The sequence below is a fragment of the Gopherus flavomarginatus genome, chromosome 4 (assembly GCF_025201925.1).
Source record: "Gopherus flavomarginatus isolate rGopFla2 chromosome 4, rGopFla2.mat.asm, whole genome shotgun sequence".
Classification (NCBI taxonomy): domain Eukaryota; kingdom Metazoa; phylum Chordata; order Testudines; family Testudinidae; genus Gopherus; species Gopherus flavomarginatus.
The window spans coordinates 93,631,944-93,646,684 of NC_066620.1; the positions used below are offsets into that span (position 1 = coordinate 93,631,944).

The 14,741-nt window shown below is 40.0% G+C and overlaps 1 protein-coding gene across 2 annotated transcripts in view; it reads left to right on the forward strand.

Annotated features, from left to right (window-relative positions):
• PRKN (parkin RBR E3 ubiquitin protein ligase) overlaps positions 1-14,741 on the forward strand; it is a 1,230,739-nt gene that overhangs the window by 399,138 nt on the left and 816,860 nt on the right. For both annotated transcript variants that reach the window (XM_050949117.1, XM_050949116.1), the window contains one exon: positions 6,457-6,697. In XM_050949117.1, the coding sequence (XP_050805074.1) occupies positions 6,457-6,697 (241 nt within the window). The remainder of the gene's footprint in view (positions 1-6,456; positions 6,698-14,741) is intronic.

Below are 14,741 nucleotides of genomic sequence, written 5' to 3' on the forward strand. Positions count from 1 at the left end.
CACATCCACCGAGATGAATGGAGGGGATAGAGGAGTTAACACCAGGTATCCTAGAAATCTGTTTGCCATGGAAACACACAATTTGCATTTTTTCAGAGATTCTTTATTTTTTATCTTTTGTGAAAAAATAAAAACATATATTAACTATTAACTAAATGTTACTGAAAGTGCCAGTGTCACCTATTCAATGCACGTAATTTCCCCCTCTTGTGGTTGATTTTTTGAATGTGCTTGGAATTTACAGTAGAACCATGTTTATCTGATCTAATTGGGACTAGGGCCAGATCGGATAATGAAAAAAATGGACAAAGAGCTTTCTATCCCTTATTTTGAGATGGGGGCGCTCAGGCTATCTACCCGGGGCAGGTAGCCTGAGCCCTGGGTAGCTGGTGGTTTGATGAATAGAGAGAGCCAGATAATGGACAATTGGATGAACAAGGTTCTACTGTATAGCAATAAAACATTGTGTTCAGCTGATACCTATATCTGTTATAGTTATGGAAACTGAAGTTCAACATTTCATTTTAATCATTGAAAACCACAGATTTTATGGGTTTTTATCAGATTTTTTTTTATCATGGAAAACTAGGATCCCTGGTTAACACTGAAGTTTTAGTACAACTCCATAGAAAAGTAGTGTTATCTTTACACAGGGCTCTTCAATGGCAAGGCTCATCTTGAGGCAAAACTGAAGAGTTGCTTTTGGTTGAATTAGCACTGACACACCCATAACTTTTCATTGATATAAAATGTGTATGACAAGGCACCTCCTTCATCTCACTGAACTTAGCACTTCCCTCTCTGGCAGTAGCAGGGCCTGAGCTAAATCAGCCTCACACTGTTTGCTTTCCCCCTCTGTATTTACTTATCAATATTTTCAAGGTAGGCCTCAGGGCTGGTCCAAGGAGTGCTCCTCCACCAAACAAAAAGAAACCAATTTACAAACACAAAACAAAGGGGGATATCTTTCCCTGCCCCCTCGTTGGGGTGGGGATTGTCCTATTGTAGGCCTGAGGTGTTCATCCCTTCTGTAAGCAAGCACTCATTTTTGGTTGTTTCCCCTGTAGGGGTGAGAACAGCCTCTCACCCTGGAGAAGCCAATCTCCCTGCTGCCACTAGGCTTTCAGTAGCTTGTCTCTCCTCCCACCTGCCTCACCAGAGTAGGGGTTTTTAAAGGTTTCAGGCAGCCCTTAATTGGACTCAGGTGTCCCTAATTGACCTAAAATAATCCCTTCTCAGTTTGTAGGAAAGGGAGGGCTTATCATTCTAGGGATAACATACTGGACCACACCAAGGAAACATCTGTACACGCTCATGCTCCACATCCTTCATTTCCTCACCTCGTATCCTGCCCCCTAACAGGTCCCTTACAAAGTGGCGGGACCTGTTACCACCTCTTGAGAGTGAGGAACCCTGGTGGGCCAGCCTATACTCCACTCTAGTCCCAAGGCCCACCGGGGATATCAGTTGGCAGCTTCTCCATGGAGCCGTGAGCACCAGCGTGTACTTGGCAGTGTTCATCCCTGTCCTTGACAGCTGTCCCTTTTGCACCATGAGGGAGACCCTGATGCACGTATACCTGGAGTGCGCCAGGTTGCAGCCCCTATTCCAGATCCTCCTGGACATCCTTTTAACATTTCTGGCTGCACTTTTCCCCGCACCTTTTCATATACACACACCTTATCTGTGACTCCACAAAGCCATGGGACCTCCATGTCAACCTCCTCCTAGCGCTGGCAAAAGTAGCGATCTATAAGACCAGGAAGAGGAGGTTGACTGAGGGGGCTTCCTGTGACTGTAGGGCCTATTTCCAATCCTGCCTTCGCTCATGTATTTGGGCAGAGTTCCTCTGGATGGCGTCCGCTGGCTCTCTTGACACCTTTGAGGAGCGGTGGGCGCTGTCCCAGGTTCTCTGCTCGGTGTCCCCTTCAGTTCCTTTTGTTTGACCCTTTGACCTTCACACCCATCCCTGTTATATTTTTGATTGTCCCCTCTAATTATTTGAGTTCCTGGACCTTGTGGATCCTCCCCACAGGATGTCATTTAGACTCCTAAGTGCCTAAACATCTTTTAAAAATGAAATTGAGGCTACTAAATCAGGTGCTGAGACCCTGACTGCAGCAACACCTAAATACCTTTTAAAAATCTGGCCCTAAATGATTTAGGAGCCTAAGTCTCATTTTCAAATTTCATTATTCTCAAAGAGATTTAGGTGCCTATGGCCTAGATGTTCAAAGGTATTTAGGTGCCTAATTCCCATTTTAGGAGTGAGAAGCTTTAATGCCTTGGAGGATCTGAACCTAAATGCCTAAGTCACCTTTGAAAAATGAATTTAGGTTCCCACGTCACTGAGACACTTTTGGAAATTTTACCCCACATCTACCCCAACATCGTTACAATGTCTTTATTTTCAGGTAGTTTCAAAATAACAACTAGATGTGTGATGGATTTTGTGTTGATGAACTAAATTTATTAAGCAATTTAAAAATATTCTGTTAGATATTATGGGCAACAAGACATATTAAAAACCCGCAGGTCTATTGGTGATAACACGATGCTTTCAAGTTGAAACCTAATAACAGCATTGTTTCAGTATTAAGTCTGCAAAGCCCTTACTCTGACAAATCTCTGCTGACTGGGTTAATGCTCAACTAGAGAAAAAGCGTGTTATTAAAAATTCAACAAAAAACAGATTTTCATATTTTAGAATTGCATTATATAAAGAAAAAAACACAGGCTGGCTGAAAAATGATTCAAAGGAATATCTATATCTATAGAGTCATAGAATATCAGGGTTGGAAGGGACCTCAGGAGATCATCTAGTCCAACCCCCTGCTCCATGCAGGACCAATCTCCAGACAGATTTTTGCCCCAAATCCCTAAATGGCCCCCTCAAGGATTGAACTCATAACCTGAATATGTTGAATCAAACCAAAATTAAACAACAATTATCAGATTTTGGTGAAAAAACAAGAGTACAAAGTACGCTGAAATATCGATAAGGGAACCTTGTTCAATTTAAAGTGTACCTGATGATTGGTAACATGTAACTTTCATAGTGGGACAAATTCTGCTGTTAGTTACACCAGTGTAAATCTTTAGTAACTGTATTAACTTCAGTGAAGTTACTCTAGATTTACATCAGTGAAACTGGGCCAACTTTCTCTCCTCTGTCCACATGTGGAGAAGTGTCTGCATTAAGGCCTGGAGCGCATGGAAGGGGCAATGCTGCGCCTTTGATATTCTTCCCCATTCCTACAGAATCCTCTTGGTTTTGGACCTCATTATTTATCTAAAGTATATAGCAGGAATGGCTAAACTTACTGATCCTCTGAACCACATACGATAATCTTCAGAAATTTGAGAGCTGGGCATGCCTGCCGGGGCTCAGGGCTTCAGCCCTGCTCCTGCTGAAGTCCTGATACCCCCCATCCCCTCAGGGCTGAAGCACCTAGCCCCACCATTCTGCTGCAGAGCAGAAGCCCTGTGCTCCTCCTGCCCTAGTCTGGTAGGTAGAGAACAGGGTGCGGGTGTGGGGGGCACCGCAAGCCGCCTTTTAACTGTAAAAGAGCCACATGTGGCTTGCAAGCTTAAGTTTGAGCACCCCTGGTATATAGCATTTCTAAGATGATTGCCACCACAGAGTTGGAGGGAACAGAGAGAAAGTGGGGCAGAGGATCTGCCCCAGCTTTTCGGGATTCTCCCATTCTACCCAAACCCACAAGGGTAACCAGTTAAAGTTAATACAGACCATCTGTATATTAACTGCCCTTGGTTTTCCCAACACAGAAACCTGCAGGGTCATTCTGGGACAGCTGTGTTACTCCACCTTTGTAAGATGATATCCCAGCACAACCAGGGCTGGCTTTAGGAAGTGCAGGACCCAATTTGGATACCCGATGGCGGTCCAGGTCTTTGGTGGCAGGTCCTTCACTGACTCCGGGTCTTCTGCGGCACTGAAGGACCCACCGCCGAAATGCCGCTGAAGACGTCTGGAGCGAGTGAAGGATCTGCCGCCAAAGTGCTGCTGAAGACCCGGACCGCCACCGGGTGAATAAAAATTAAAAAGACGCTCTTCTTTCGGGTGTGGGGTCCAATTCGGGGGAATCGGGGAAATCGGCCCAAAGCTGGCCCTGAGCACAACTGAATGGGTCTGCAAAATAATTGTTCCTCCTTTCCCTCCAAACCAATCAACTGTCCAGATGGACATCTGGTTTACATGCAAATGAGGGAGGTGGAGAAAAAAAATGCTGAGTGAAAACCAGGTGTTCAGAGAGAAATTTGCATTGTGAATCCAAGAAGTGTAACAGTGGAATCCCAGTAATCTGAAGGACTGTTAAATTACTGGAACAGTCATGAGATGGTAATTTATTTCATTGATTTCTTGGGGAAATGTGCTGATTCATCTGGGATCTTTTGAGAGAAGAGACGTAACAAGTGGGTGCACCCCTCAATTGGGTGAAAAGCCCTATCTGGCCTTAAAAATGTTGGTTGCTTCCTATAACATGAAGAACTTCTGGAAACAGTTGCCAACTGAGATGCCATTCCAGCTGGCTGCTGAGGGAGAGGAAGGCTTTTTGAAAACCCAAGACCTGTAGAAAAACAAGCAGGCTGAATAGAGAAACCCTTTTGCACTACTAGAAAAGATTATTGTGATTGTGACATCTTTAACTGAACTGCAAATTCCCTCTGATTCTCAGGATCCCAACTGAATATGAACTGTGGAAAAAGGGCTGCAGAATTCGTATAGAGTTGATATCTAACACCAGGTTAAATTGATAAGGTACATTGGGAGCAAATAAATAATTATCAGTGCTCAAGGACACCTTCTACCCCTTTTCCCCCTGCACAGCCACATTAGGTGGCTCGTGATTGAACCCAGCATGATTGTCAAAATTGACTCTGGAACTTATTATATGGAATGTGGGGACAAAAAATGAATTTATGATACCACATGAGAATAGTTCGTTCTATTTAAACAAGAAGCTGTGGTCCATGGGCACACAAAAATATAAGGAAGCATGTCTGAGGGGAGTACATGCAGTAACTTCAAAGAATTAAAAAATTACCTACATGATCTGATATCATCTGAATTACGAGAAGCTCAGAGAAAGGAAAGCAATATACAGATTTTAAAATCTAAAGATTAGAATCCTAAAGAGTTTAATATCTGAACTTGTTTCAAACAGAAGTGTATGGTAAACTTGAAGAAAATTGTTTCTGAATTAATTACTTGTGCTTATAACTAATTGGTGGATTTCAGGGGAAAGAGCAGTTTTAAAATAACTCAGACTGTGTATTTGGAATTACTTTTCAAAATATCATATATAGGTATGCATATGTATATGGGAAAACTTGATTTATGGTTTGTTTTTGTTATTATACCTGAGAAAAAATAGTTTGAAATTTAGATTTAAGGAACAAAGTAATTGTTGAAAATATTTATATTTCTGACTTTAGAGTTAGTGTTGGCAATGGTCTTTGAGAAGCGTAAAAAGCCTCTTTTTTGAGATCTGTTTGGACAATAGCTGTTTCTTAAGAATAGTAGGATAAAGCAAGATCGACACTTTGCCAGAATAATTGGATTACTGTGGATTACATTTGTTGAATTTAATTATCAGGTTTTGATAAACTTCAGATTTCCAAGTTACATTTAATACGCACAGTTCTTATTATTAACTCTCATATAACTTTCTTTATTTCACTTTTGAAAGCTTTACTTTGTTTTCTCTTTTAATTTTGTTTTAATTAATAGCAATTGTAAACACAGAAAAAAGTCTTGAGCCAACTTTCTTAGTCTAGACAACATGGCTTCCAAACAGATTTGGAAGTCTAGAATGATTAACTAAAATGATGTAACTGTAGTGTTTACCCATATGTATCATGCACAGTGTTTTACCTGGAAAAAATAACATGACAGTGCTCTGCAATTTTTTTGTCAGTTTTCCAACATGTAGCAGCAAGAAGTGGGAGGATGGCATTACTTCATTTATCCCTCACACACACTAATTTAAGCATCGTTATGAACTGTTATTTTAACTGTTATTATTGTTAGTAAAAAAAGGGGTCACCTGTGTTTTTTAAAATATTAATATTATAAACTTTTTTCTTCCTTGTCTGTAAAAATGCATTTTATAGATTGAATTTTCGTAGCATCTGACTTAATAACACTTCTCTCTGTGCATCCACCAACAGAATTATTCAGAGTTGTTGGCTCTGGTCCACCATTTCTTTGAGAAATGTTTAGAATTTGTAAGCATTGTGAACCAGTTGCCAGAGCAAGTAACCCTAATTCTTGCAATTTATGCTTGTCACTTTTCTTTGTATTCTGTTAATGCTTATTGAAATGCCACATGAAATGGATTGGAAATGGCTAAACAAATACCAGATTGGAGATAGAGTGAATGTTTTCTTTATGTGTCAATCATATTTGGGGATTTTGTTTTTGTTTTTCAGAACTGTGACTTGGCCCAGCAGAGTATAGTTCATATTGTTCAGAGTCCCCTAGACAGTGGTCAGAAAAGGACTGACGTTGAAACTGCCAATGCTGGAGGTATTCTAGGAGGCATGGAAAAAGAGCCTGAAAGTCTAACCCGTTTAGACCTTAGTACCAGCGTCCTCCCATCTTATTCTGCAGGGCTGGCTGTTATTCTGGATACTGGAGACAACAGCAGTTCCACTCCATCTGATAAATCAGGTAACTCACTGAGACTGTACAATTCAAAACTTAGCATTGAAGTTTCAGACTTATCCTTCATACAATGGCACAGCCACGGTTTCTTTTAGTCTTTTAAACAAACAATACAATGTCAATAATCTACGGTGAATATGTAGCTGAACTTTTGATATGTCTTCTAGTAGAGTATGTCGTACCTATGCTTAGGGGATGAACTGAATGGTTTGCTCTTCCTTTTCTTAACTTTTATGATGCTATTTAGTATTATGGATGAATAAAAGAAGCAACCACCGTCTATTCTTGTAACTGAAGCTGAACCCAGTTTCCATGACTAGAATATTAGACAGCTCATGCATTGAAATATTAATTTAATTTAATTTACAAGTTTTATGGCCGTCTTATGTTCACAAATTTTATTAAAATACTTCTGTGAAAGTTTTGTAAAGACATGACAAACACAAATTGACATATAAAGATAGATGACTTATGGTATGGATTTAAAAAGTTCTTATTCACAAAATTACAGTTTACAATATCCATGCTTCATTCTTGGCATCTATATCTGGCATGAATGAAGTAACATAAAAATTGGCAAAATTATCAAGTCAATATATGAATAATTAAAATGAATTTTGAAAGAGATTCCCAGGCCTCAGTTTTTCTTCGAAGGATCCCTAAAATAGTATTTCAGTCTTCTAAAAGGAAACATCCTTACTATAATTCCCCATTATGCATCTCCTAAATTAGTAGCAATCTCTCTGTGGAACACTACAGTACTGAGGTGACTTTTTTTGCTAATTCATTGAAGAAACCATTTAGAAGATCAATACACAAAACACCTTTTTGTAGAAGCAGAAGAGTCCTATTCTAGAAGTAAGGCAAACAGAAAACTCTGAGATTAACCTGACCAAAAAAATCATCTTTACAATATATGGATTACCAAAACTGTTAAAATAACGTGCCGTAAGTAAATCACGCAGAAAGTGTACAACTCATGGGTGGGTCACAGAAGTGTTCCACAACTGACTTGATCAACCTCTCACTGCCAACTAATGATGAATGAGTGCAGTTTAGGAACAAATTAGTGCCTAGCTTAATGATGCACATCTCACATTCTGAATGAGTAATGAGACAAGAGGGGTGCATGCTAATTTAAATCTGATCAGTTGGGGCAGATATGATGAGATTGGGCTTGTTATCTGAAGCACTGTGATGTGAATAGCTGGATTCTTCTTTTTATTTATTTTTTGTCCCTGCATAAAATATTTACATGAACTTAATAACTTTGCCTGACATTGCAGGGCAATTTACACTTTTAAGGCTTCTTGTGGCACATCTTCATATTTTCATCTTGTGTCTCTTTTACACTTACAGTCTCCATGAGGCTTCTGACAAAACGAAGTATGCTCATTTGTCATAGCAAGGATCCCCAATGGCAGGATGATAATGTAAATGAATGTAGATTGCCCGTGTCAATGGACTAGGTCTATCTGGGATGCAGCTAAATAATTTCTTTATTTTATGCACAAAATAAAGAGAGAGTTTTACTGAGACTATGTATACATTTAAAACACTACAGCAGCACAGCTGTAGCGTTTCAGCGTAGACACTTACTGAAGCAATGGGAGGAGTTCTCCTGTTGCTGTAGATAATCCACCTTCCTTAGAGGCAGTAATTAGGTCGACGGAAGAATTTTTCCATCAACCTAGTGCTGTCTGTACTGGGGATTATGTCGGCTTAAACACATCGCTCAGAGGGTGTGGATTTTTTCACTCTCCTGAGTGACATACCTGGATAAGTGTAGATTAGCTCTGAGTGATACTTCTGCCTGGCTAGTTGTTAATGACGGGTACTTTGTGGTGGTCTTTTCTACTCAGTTTGCTATGAGTCTCAGTTTGCTACTCAGTTTGCTATGAGTCTCACTATTATTAAAGAGGTTAAAAAAAGTCTGTTTCTAATCGATTGGTGGCTGTACACTCACCTGCATTGTTGAGGGTTGAAACATCTGATTCCTGTTTACGGCTTTCTGCCTTTTTCTTTAAGTGAATGTAATGCTGCTGAAATGTATCAGACTGATAGTAGTAGATAGTGAACTCCTCCATTCCCTCTGTCCCCGCACCGAAAGAAATATATCATATGCATCTGCAATGAGAGCTTCTATTTACCTCCTCAGTAGTTTGCCTCACTCACTCCTGTGGGTGAGAAAGCAGTTTAGTCCCAAAAACTATTCAGTCAATTGTTTTTCTACTGAGGCTGCTCAAAAGGTTGTCAGTTCTGATGGTGATTTTTGCACCTTAGAAACATCCCCTTGGAACCATACAGTGCACATACAGTAGGCCACAAAGCAGTGAGTGAATGACAGATTTAAGTCTGTGACTTAGAGGTGAAGGTCTCCTTTAATTCTTTATTACCATCTACTCTAATATGCTGAGTGATTCTTTCATAACAGTACAAGTAGTCTACAACATGCTCCAGCTTATTCCAAAGCCTTAACATACTTCTTTCTGTTACTGCGGGATGATTTTGTTTTCTTTTAGCACAAAAACCTTGGTTTCTGACAAGAAAGGTCTGTTGAAATCTCTTATCTTCAGAAAGATTCTCTCAGAAAGATGTTCTTAAGATATTTAGTAATCGAAGTACAGAATGTCACCAATCAGTCAGAGAGGAGGAAACATTCACTGTATATTCTATTCTATTCTATTCATTAGTCACCTTAAATGACTGTTTCTTGGAGCAGCTAGTCCTGGAACCCACAAGAAGAGAAGCAACTGTTGATTTAGTCCTAAGTGGAACACCGGATCTGGCCCAATAGGTGAATATAGCTGCACTGCTTGGTTATAGTGACCATAATATAATTAAATTTAACATCTTTCTAGCAGGGAAAACACCACAGCAGCCCAAACAGTATCATTTAATTTCAGAAAGGGGGGACTACATAAAAATGAGGAAGTTAGTTAAACAGAAATTAAAAGGTACAGTGCCAAAAGTGAAATCCCTGCAAGCTGCAATGGAATTTTTTAAAGACACCATAATAGAGGCTCAACTTAAATGTGTACCCCAAATTAAAAAAAACATAGTAAGAGAAACAGAAAAGTGCAACCATAGCTAATCAACAAAGTAATAGAAGCAGTGAGAGGCAAAAAAGCATCCTTTAAAAAAGGAAGTTAAATCCTAGTGAGGAAAATAGAAAGGAGCATAAACTCTGGCAAGTGAAATGTAAAAATATAATTAGGAAGGCCAAAAAAGAATTTAACGAACAGCTAGTCAAAGACTCTAAAAGCAATAGCAACAATTGCTTTAAATACATCAGAAGCAGGAAGCCTGCTAAACAACCAGTGGGGCAACTGGATGATTGAGATGCTAAAGGAGCACTCAAGGATGATAAAGGCATTGCAGACAAACTAAATGAATTCTTTGCATCAGTCTTCACAGCTGAGGATGTGAGAGAGATTCCCAAATCTGAGCCATTCTTTTAGGCGATAAATTTGAGGAACTGTCCCAGATTGAGGTGTCATTAGAGGAGGTTTTGAAACAAGTTGATAAATTAAACAGTAATAAGTTACCAGGACCAGATGATATTCACACGAGTTCTGAAGGAACTCAAATGTGAAATTGCAGAACTACTAAGTGTGATTTGTAACCTATCATTTAAATCAGCTTTTGTACCAAATGACTGGAGGATCGCTAATGTGATGCCAATTTTTAAAAAGGCTCCAGAGATGATCCCGGCAATTACAGGCCAATAAACCTAACTTCATTACTGGGCAAACTATTTGAAACTATAATAAAGAACAAAATTGTTAGACACATAGATGAACATAATTTGTTGGGGAAGAGTCAACTTGGTTTTGGTAAAGGAAAATCATGCCTCACTAATCTACTAGAATTCTTTGAGGGGGTCTGTTAGGATATAGATATTCAGGCCTGTCTGCAAAGGCCTATACTTTAAGAATTTAGGTGTATTCTTATCACTTAGCTAGTTATAGAGATATAAAATAAAGAATCACAAGCACTGTCTGTGTAATGGCCTTCTTTTACTGTGACAGTCTGAGGCTGGTTCGTCGGCTAAGCAGCAGAGGCAGCCATAAGCTGGGAAGTGCATGGTCACATCCACACATTCCAAACTAGTCACATTGAAATAAGGTGCTATTGGGCTGTTAGGAATACAATCCTGTCCTGATATTCCTTTCACCTCCATAGAAAGGGAAGAGCCTAGAAGATGTAAAAGGAAACATAGTTTGATAGCATCCTGTCTGACAAAAACTCACTTTTCAATAGACACAGCTGGAAAACCCTTATGTCTGTACAGATATAGTTGTGAAATCCTCACTTCTGTATTGTTTTGTATGTTTATTTGCATGGTTTTTGTCTGGTTCTGTAATTGTTTTTGTCCGCTGTATAATTAATTTTGTTGGGTGTAAACCAATGAAGGTGGTGGAATATAATTGGTTAAATAATCATGTTACAATATGTTAGGATTGGTTAGTTAAATTTCAGTAAAATGATTGGTTAAGGTATATCTAAGCAAAACTCAGGTTTTACTATATAGTCTGCAGTCAATCAGGAAATGGCGGGGGGGGGGAAATGGGAACAAGGACTGGGGATGGGGGAATTGGGATCATGTTTTGCTAAAGGGGGAAATGGGAACAGGGGATCGGAACAGAAATAGGGACACAGACAAGGCTCTGTGGTGTCAGAGCTGGGAAGGGGGACACTAAGGAAGGAAACTGGAATCATGCTTGCTGGAAGTTCACCCCAATAAACATCGAATTGTTTGCACCTTTGGACTTCGGGTATTGTTGCTCTCTGTTCATGCGAGAAGGGCCAGGGAAGTGAGAGGGTGAAGGAATAAGCCCCCTAACAGGGTCGACAAGCATGTGAAGAAGGGAGATCTAGTGGATATAATGTACTTAGATTTTCAGAAAGCCTTTGACAAGGCTCTTAAGCAAAGTAAGCTCTCACAGGATAAGAGGGAAAGTCCTCTCATGAACTGGTAACTGGTTAAAAGATAGGAAACAAAGGGTAGGAATAAAGGTCAGTTTTCAGAATGGAGAGAGGTAAATAATGGTGTCCCCCAGGGGTCTGTACTGGGACCAGTCCTATTCAACATATTCATAAATGATCTGGAAAAACAGTGAGGTGGCAAAATTTGCAGATGATACAAAATTACTCAAGATAGCTATGTCCAAAGCAGACTGCAAAGAACTACAAAGGGATCTCACAAAATTGGGTGACTGGGCAACAAAATGGCAGATGAAATTCAGTGTCGATAAATGCAAAGTAATACACATTGGAAAACATAATTCCAACTATAAATATAAAATGATGGGGTCTAAATTAGCTGTTATCACTAGTTGCATCAACAGTGGTGGTTAGGTTGGCATAGGAATGGTGCTCAGGGGTGTGAATTTTTTATATCCATCAGCCTAAGTTTTAAGTGTAGACCATATGTTAGAAGCTCTAATCACCTACCTCTTTGAAGAACAGTATCTTATCTGGATAAGATGAGCACAACCATTTTTGTTATTATTATAAAGAATATTACTAAATATGTTGGCTAAACTTGGCTCTTGCTTTAATCATGGACAGACATAGCTGTATGACATACATCCCTTTTTCCATCCCTTTTTCCTTTCCTTGTAACTGACCACTCTGCTCTACATGGCAAAGAAGTGGGAGGGGAATTGAAAAGGTGCAGCTAACAGTAGCAGTTTATTAATAAAAAAGCATTGCCTGAATACAGCAAAATTAAAAGTTAAAAAGCATTGCAGCCACAGCCCAAGCAAAATATGACTTGAGTGAACACAATCCTTAAAGGTATTATGAAGAACACCTCAGGGCTGAAGAACACATTAAGGCAAAGTGTGCTCACTATTATAGCAGCCAGTAGGTTGGAGATCTTATTTTGCTCCATTCTTGATGAAGCAGAATTTTTCACTTAGTAGAAATTGCAGGAGGTCTGTCAAATTTCTGGACAAGGAAACCTCCCTCTGCTTCCTCTGTAACACTCAAACTCACTCCAGTCATTCATCAGTTCATCCAGTACAAGTCACAGGAGGATTTCCTTTGTACAGCCAGAAGTTCTCTACCAAGAGGCATGGAATAAATACTTCCTTTTTTGTTCTTGGATCTCCAACAGAACTACATCATCTAAGGGTGTAATGGTCTGGAATAAGTTTAAAATAATTGCCAGTGCTGTTCTGTTTCACGGGGAATGCCCCCACCCTCCTCTTAAAGTCTCCGCTATCAAAGTGAATTTTTTGGAAGTGGGAGGATTTTGGTAACTCACAGATCTTTTTCTTGGAATATACTTTAATCAAGCTTGCAATCTGCAGAAGGTAGCTACCATTGTGAGCTAGCAAAAGGAATGGCATTTGAAATAAAAGTTGCCGTTTTTTCTTCCAGCTATGTAGAAAGAGTATAAGACCATTCACAGACTTTTATTTTGCTTTGTTAAAACCCCCACAATAGCCTTATATTCAGAGAGGGGGAGAGAATGCCAAGGAGTCTGCTCTCTGAGAGTCAAAAGATGCAGAATCTGAGGGACAAGCGGTGGAGGACCTGGGCACATAGGATTTGCTTCCGATGAGAAGACCAGCACCATGAAAAGGAGCTCAGGCATCAGTGTAAGGACATAGGGATGGCTGAAAAGAGAAGAAAGGAACTATTGGAGTTGGAGGAGAAGTGAACCCAAGATGAAAGAGATGCTGGCAAAGTGACTCCACCGTGATCGAGTGATGAGGAACTGAGACTTGGCTTTTCAGTGTGACCAACTTGAGAGATTCTGGGGATTGTAAGCTAGTTGAGTCAAATCTGTTCTATGCAAACCATCTGCCTATGTATACTCAATGCCATCACTTCGAACACTTCCATGGCATCATGTCCTTCAACCTGTGCACATCTCTGGCTATGGAGGAGCTAGTCAATGAGACATGAAACGACACACCATAAGCAATATCTGCTGCATTCTACTTCCATTCCAGTGTAGAGGAAAGAACCAATACCCTAATGATATATAAAACTGAACATCTCTATTTTCAGTTTATTTTGCTCTTTGATGTTTGGAGATTTTTTCACTATTATATCCCTGCATGTACCTGTTGTACTTTGTACTTGCCTGTTTTGTTTTCCACACCTCCTCACCTTTGTAAAGGCGTTGAACTGCCCAGATATGCTTACCTTTAATAAAGCTTTGTTTGGTCACATACTGAGGTCTGGAGTTACAATGGATAATTACAACAAACAGAAAATGGCAAGTCCACCGTATTTCTTTTACAGAAATCATACAAGCCTAAGTTTCATTTCACTCATCTGGCCCAAGGTGCAGCATCAACTCCAGTTAGTCAACACCATTAAGCGGCCTCCCTGCCCCCCTGTACTCCCCAGGCAGCTTGAGAATGCGGGCGTACAAAGCATCCTGTAATGGACACTGCACCAGCATCAAAAAGTGGAGCAGGTGGTTGTTTGTGAGCAGACTTCAAACCTTTATTGTCCTTGATCCATTCTGTCCCCAGATATTCCCTTTTATCTTCACATGTATTGTGAAGCATGCAAGTCCCAATCATGTATATGACACTATATACATCACAGTCCAAATGAGTTTGTAAGCAGCTTTATCTTGTCTTCATTCAGCCAAAATCACATTCCACCACCACCCTGCATCTTCTCAGTGTGTAGTTGTACTGTCTCCTGCCAGACTGGAGGAAGTCAGGATAAGTTTAATCACTCAGGGCTGTAGATAATAGGGCAGGTTGGCACCATCATACTTGGCACAGATACCCCTTTATAACCATGTTCCTAGGTGGTTATAAAGTATCAGCTTTCATTGTGGTGAAATAGACCACGCCTCCAAACCACATAGACAGTTGGGAAGTTGATATTAATTAATATAAATCAGAAACTAGAAAGAATGGCTGGAAGAAGGGCCAAAGCAAATAAATACTATAGCTGGCACACCAGTGAAGTTAGCCCTTTGCCCAGCTTAGCTGCTGCCACTGTGTCAGAAGGCCTTTTTCCATTAATCCTGCCTAAGAAAAGCATAAGAGGTGCACAAGTGTCCATTGAC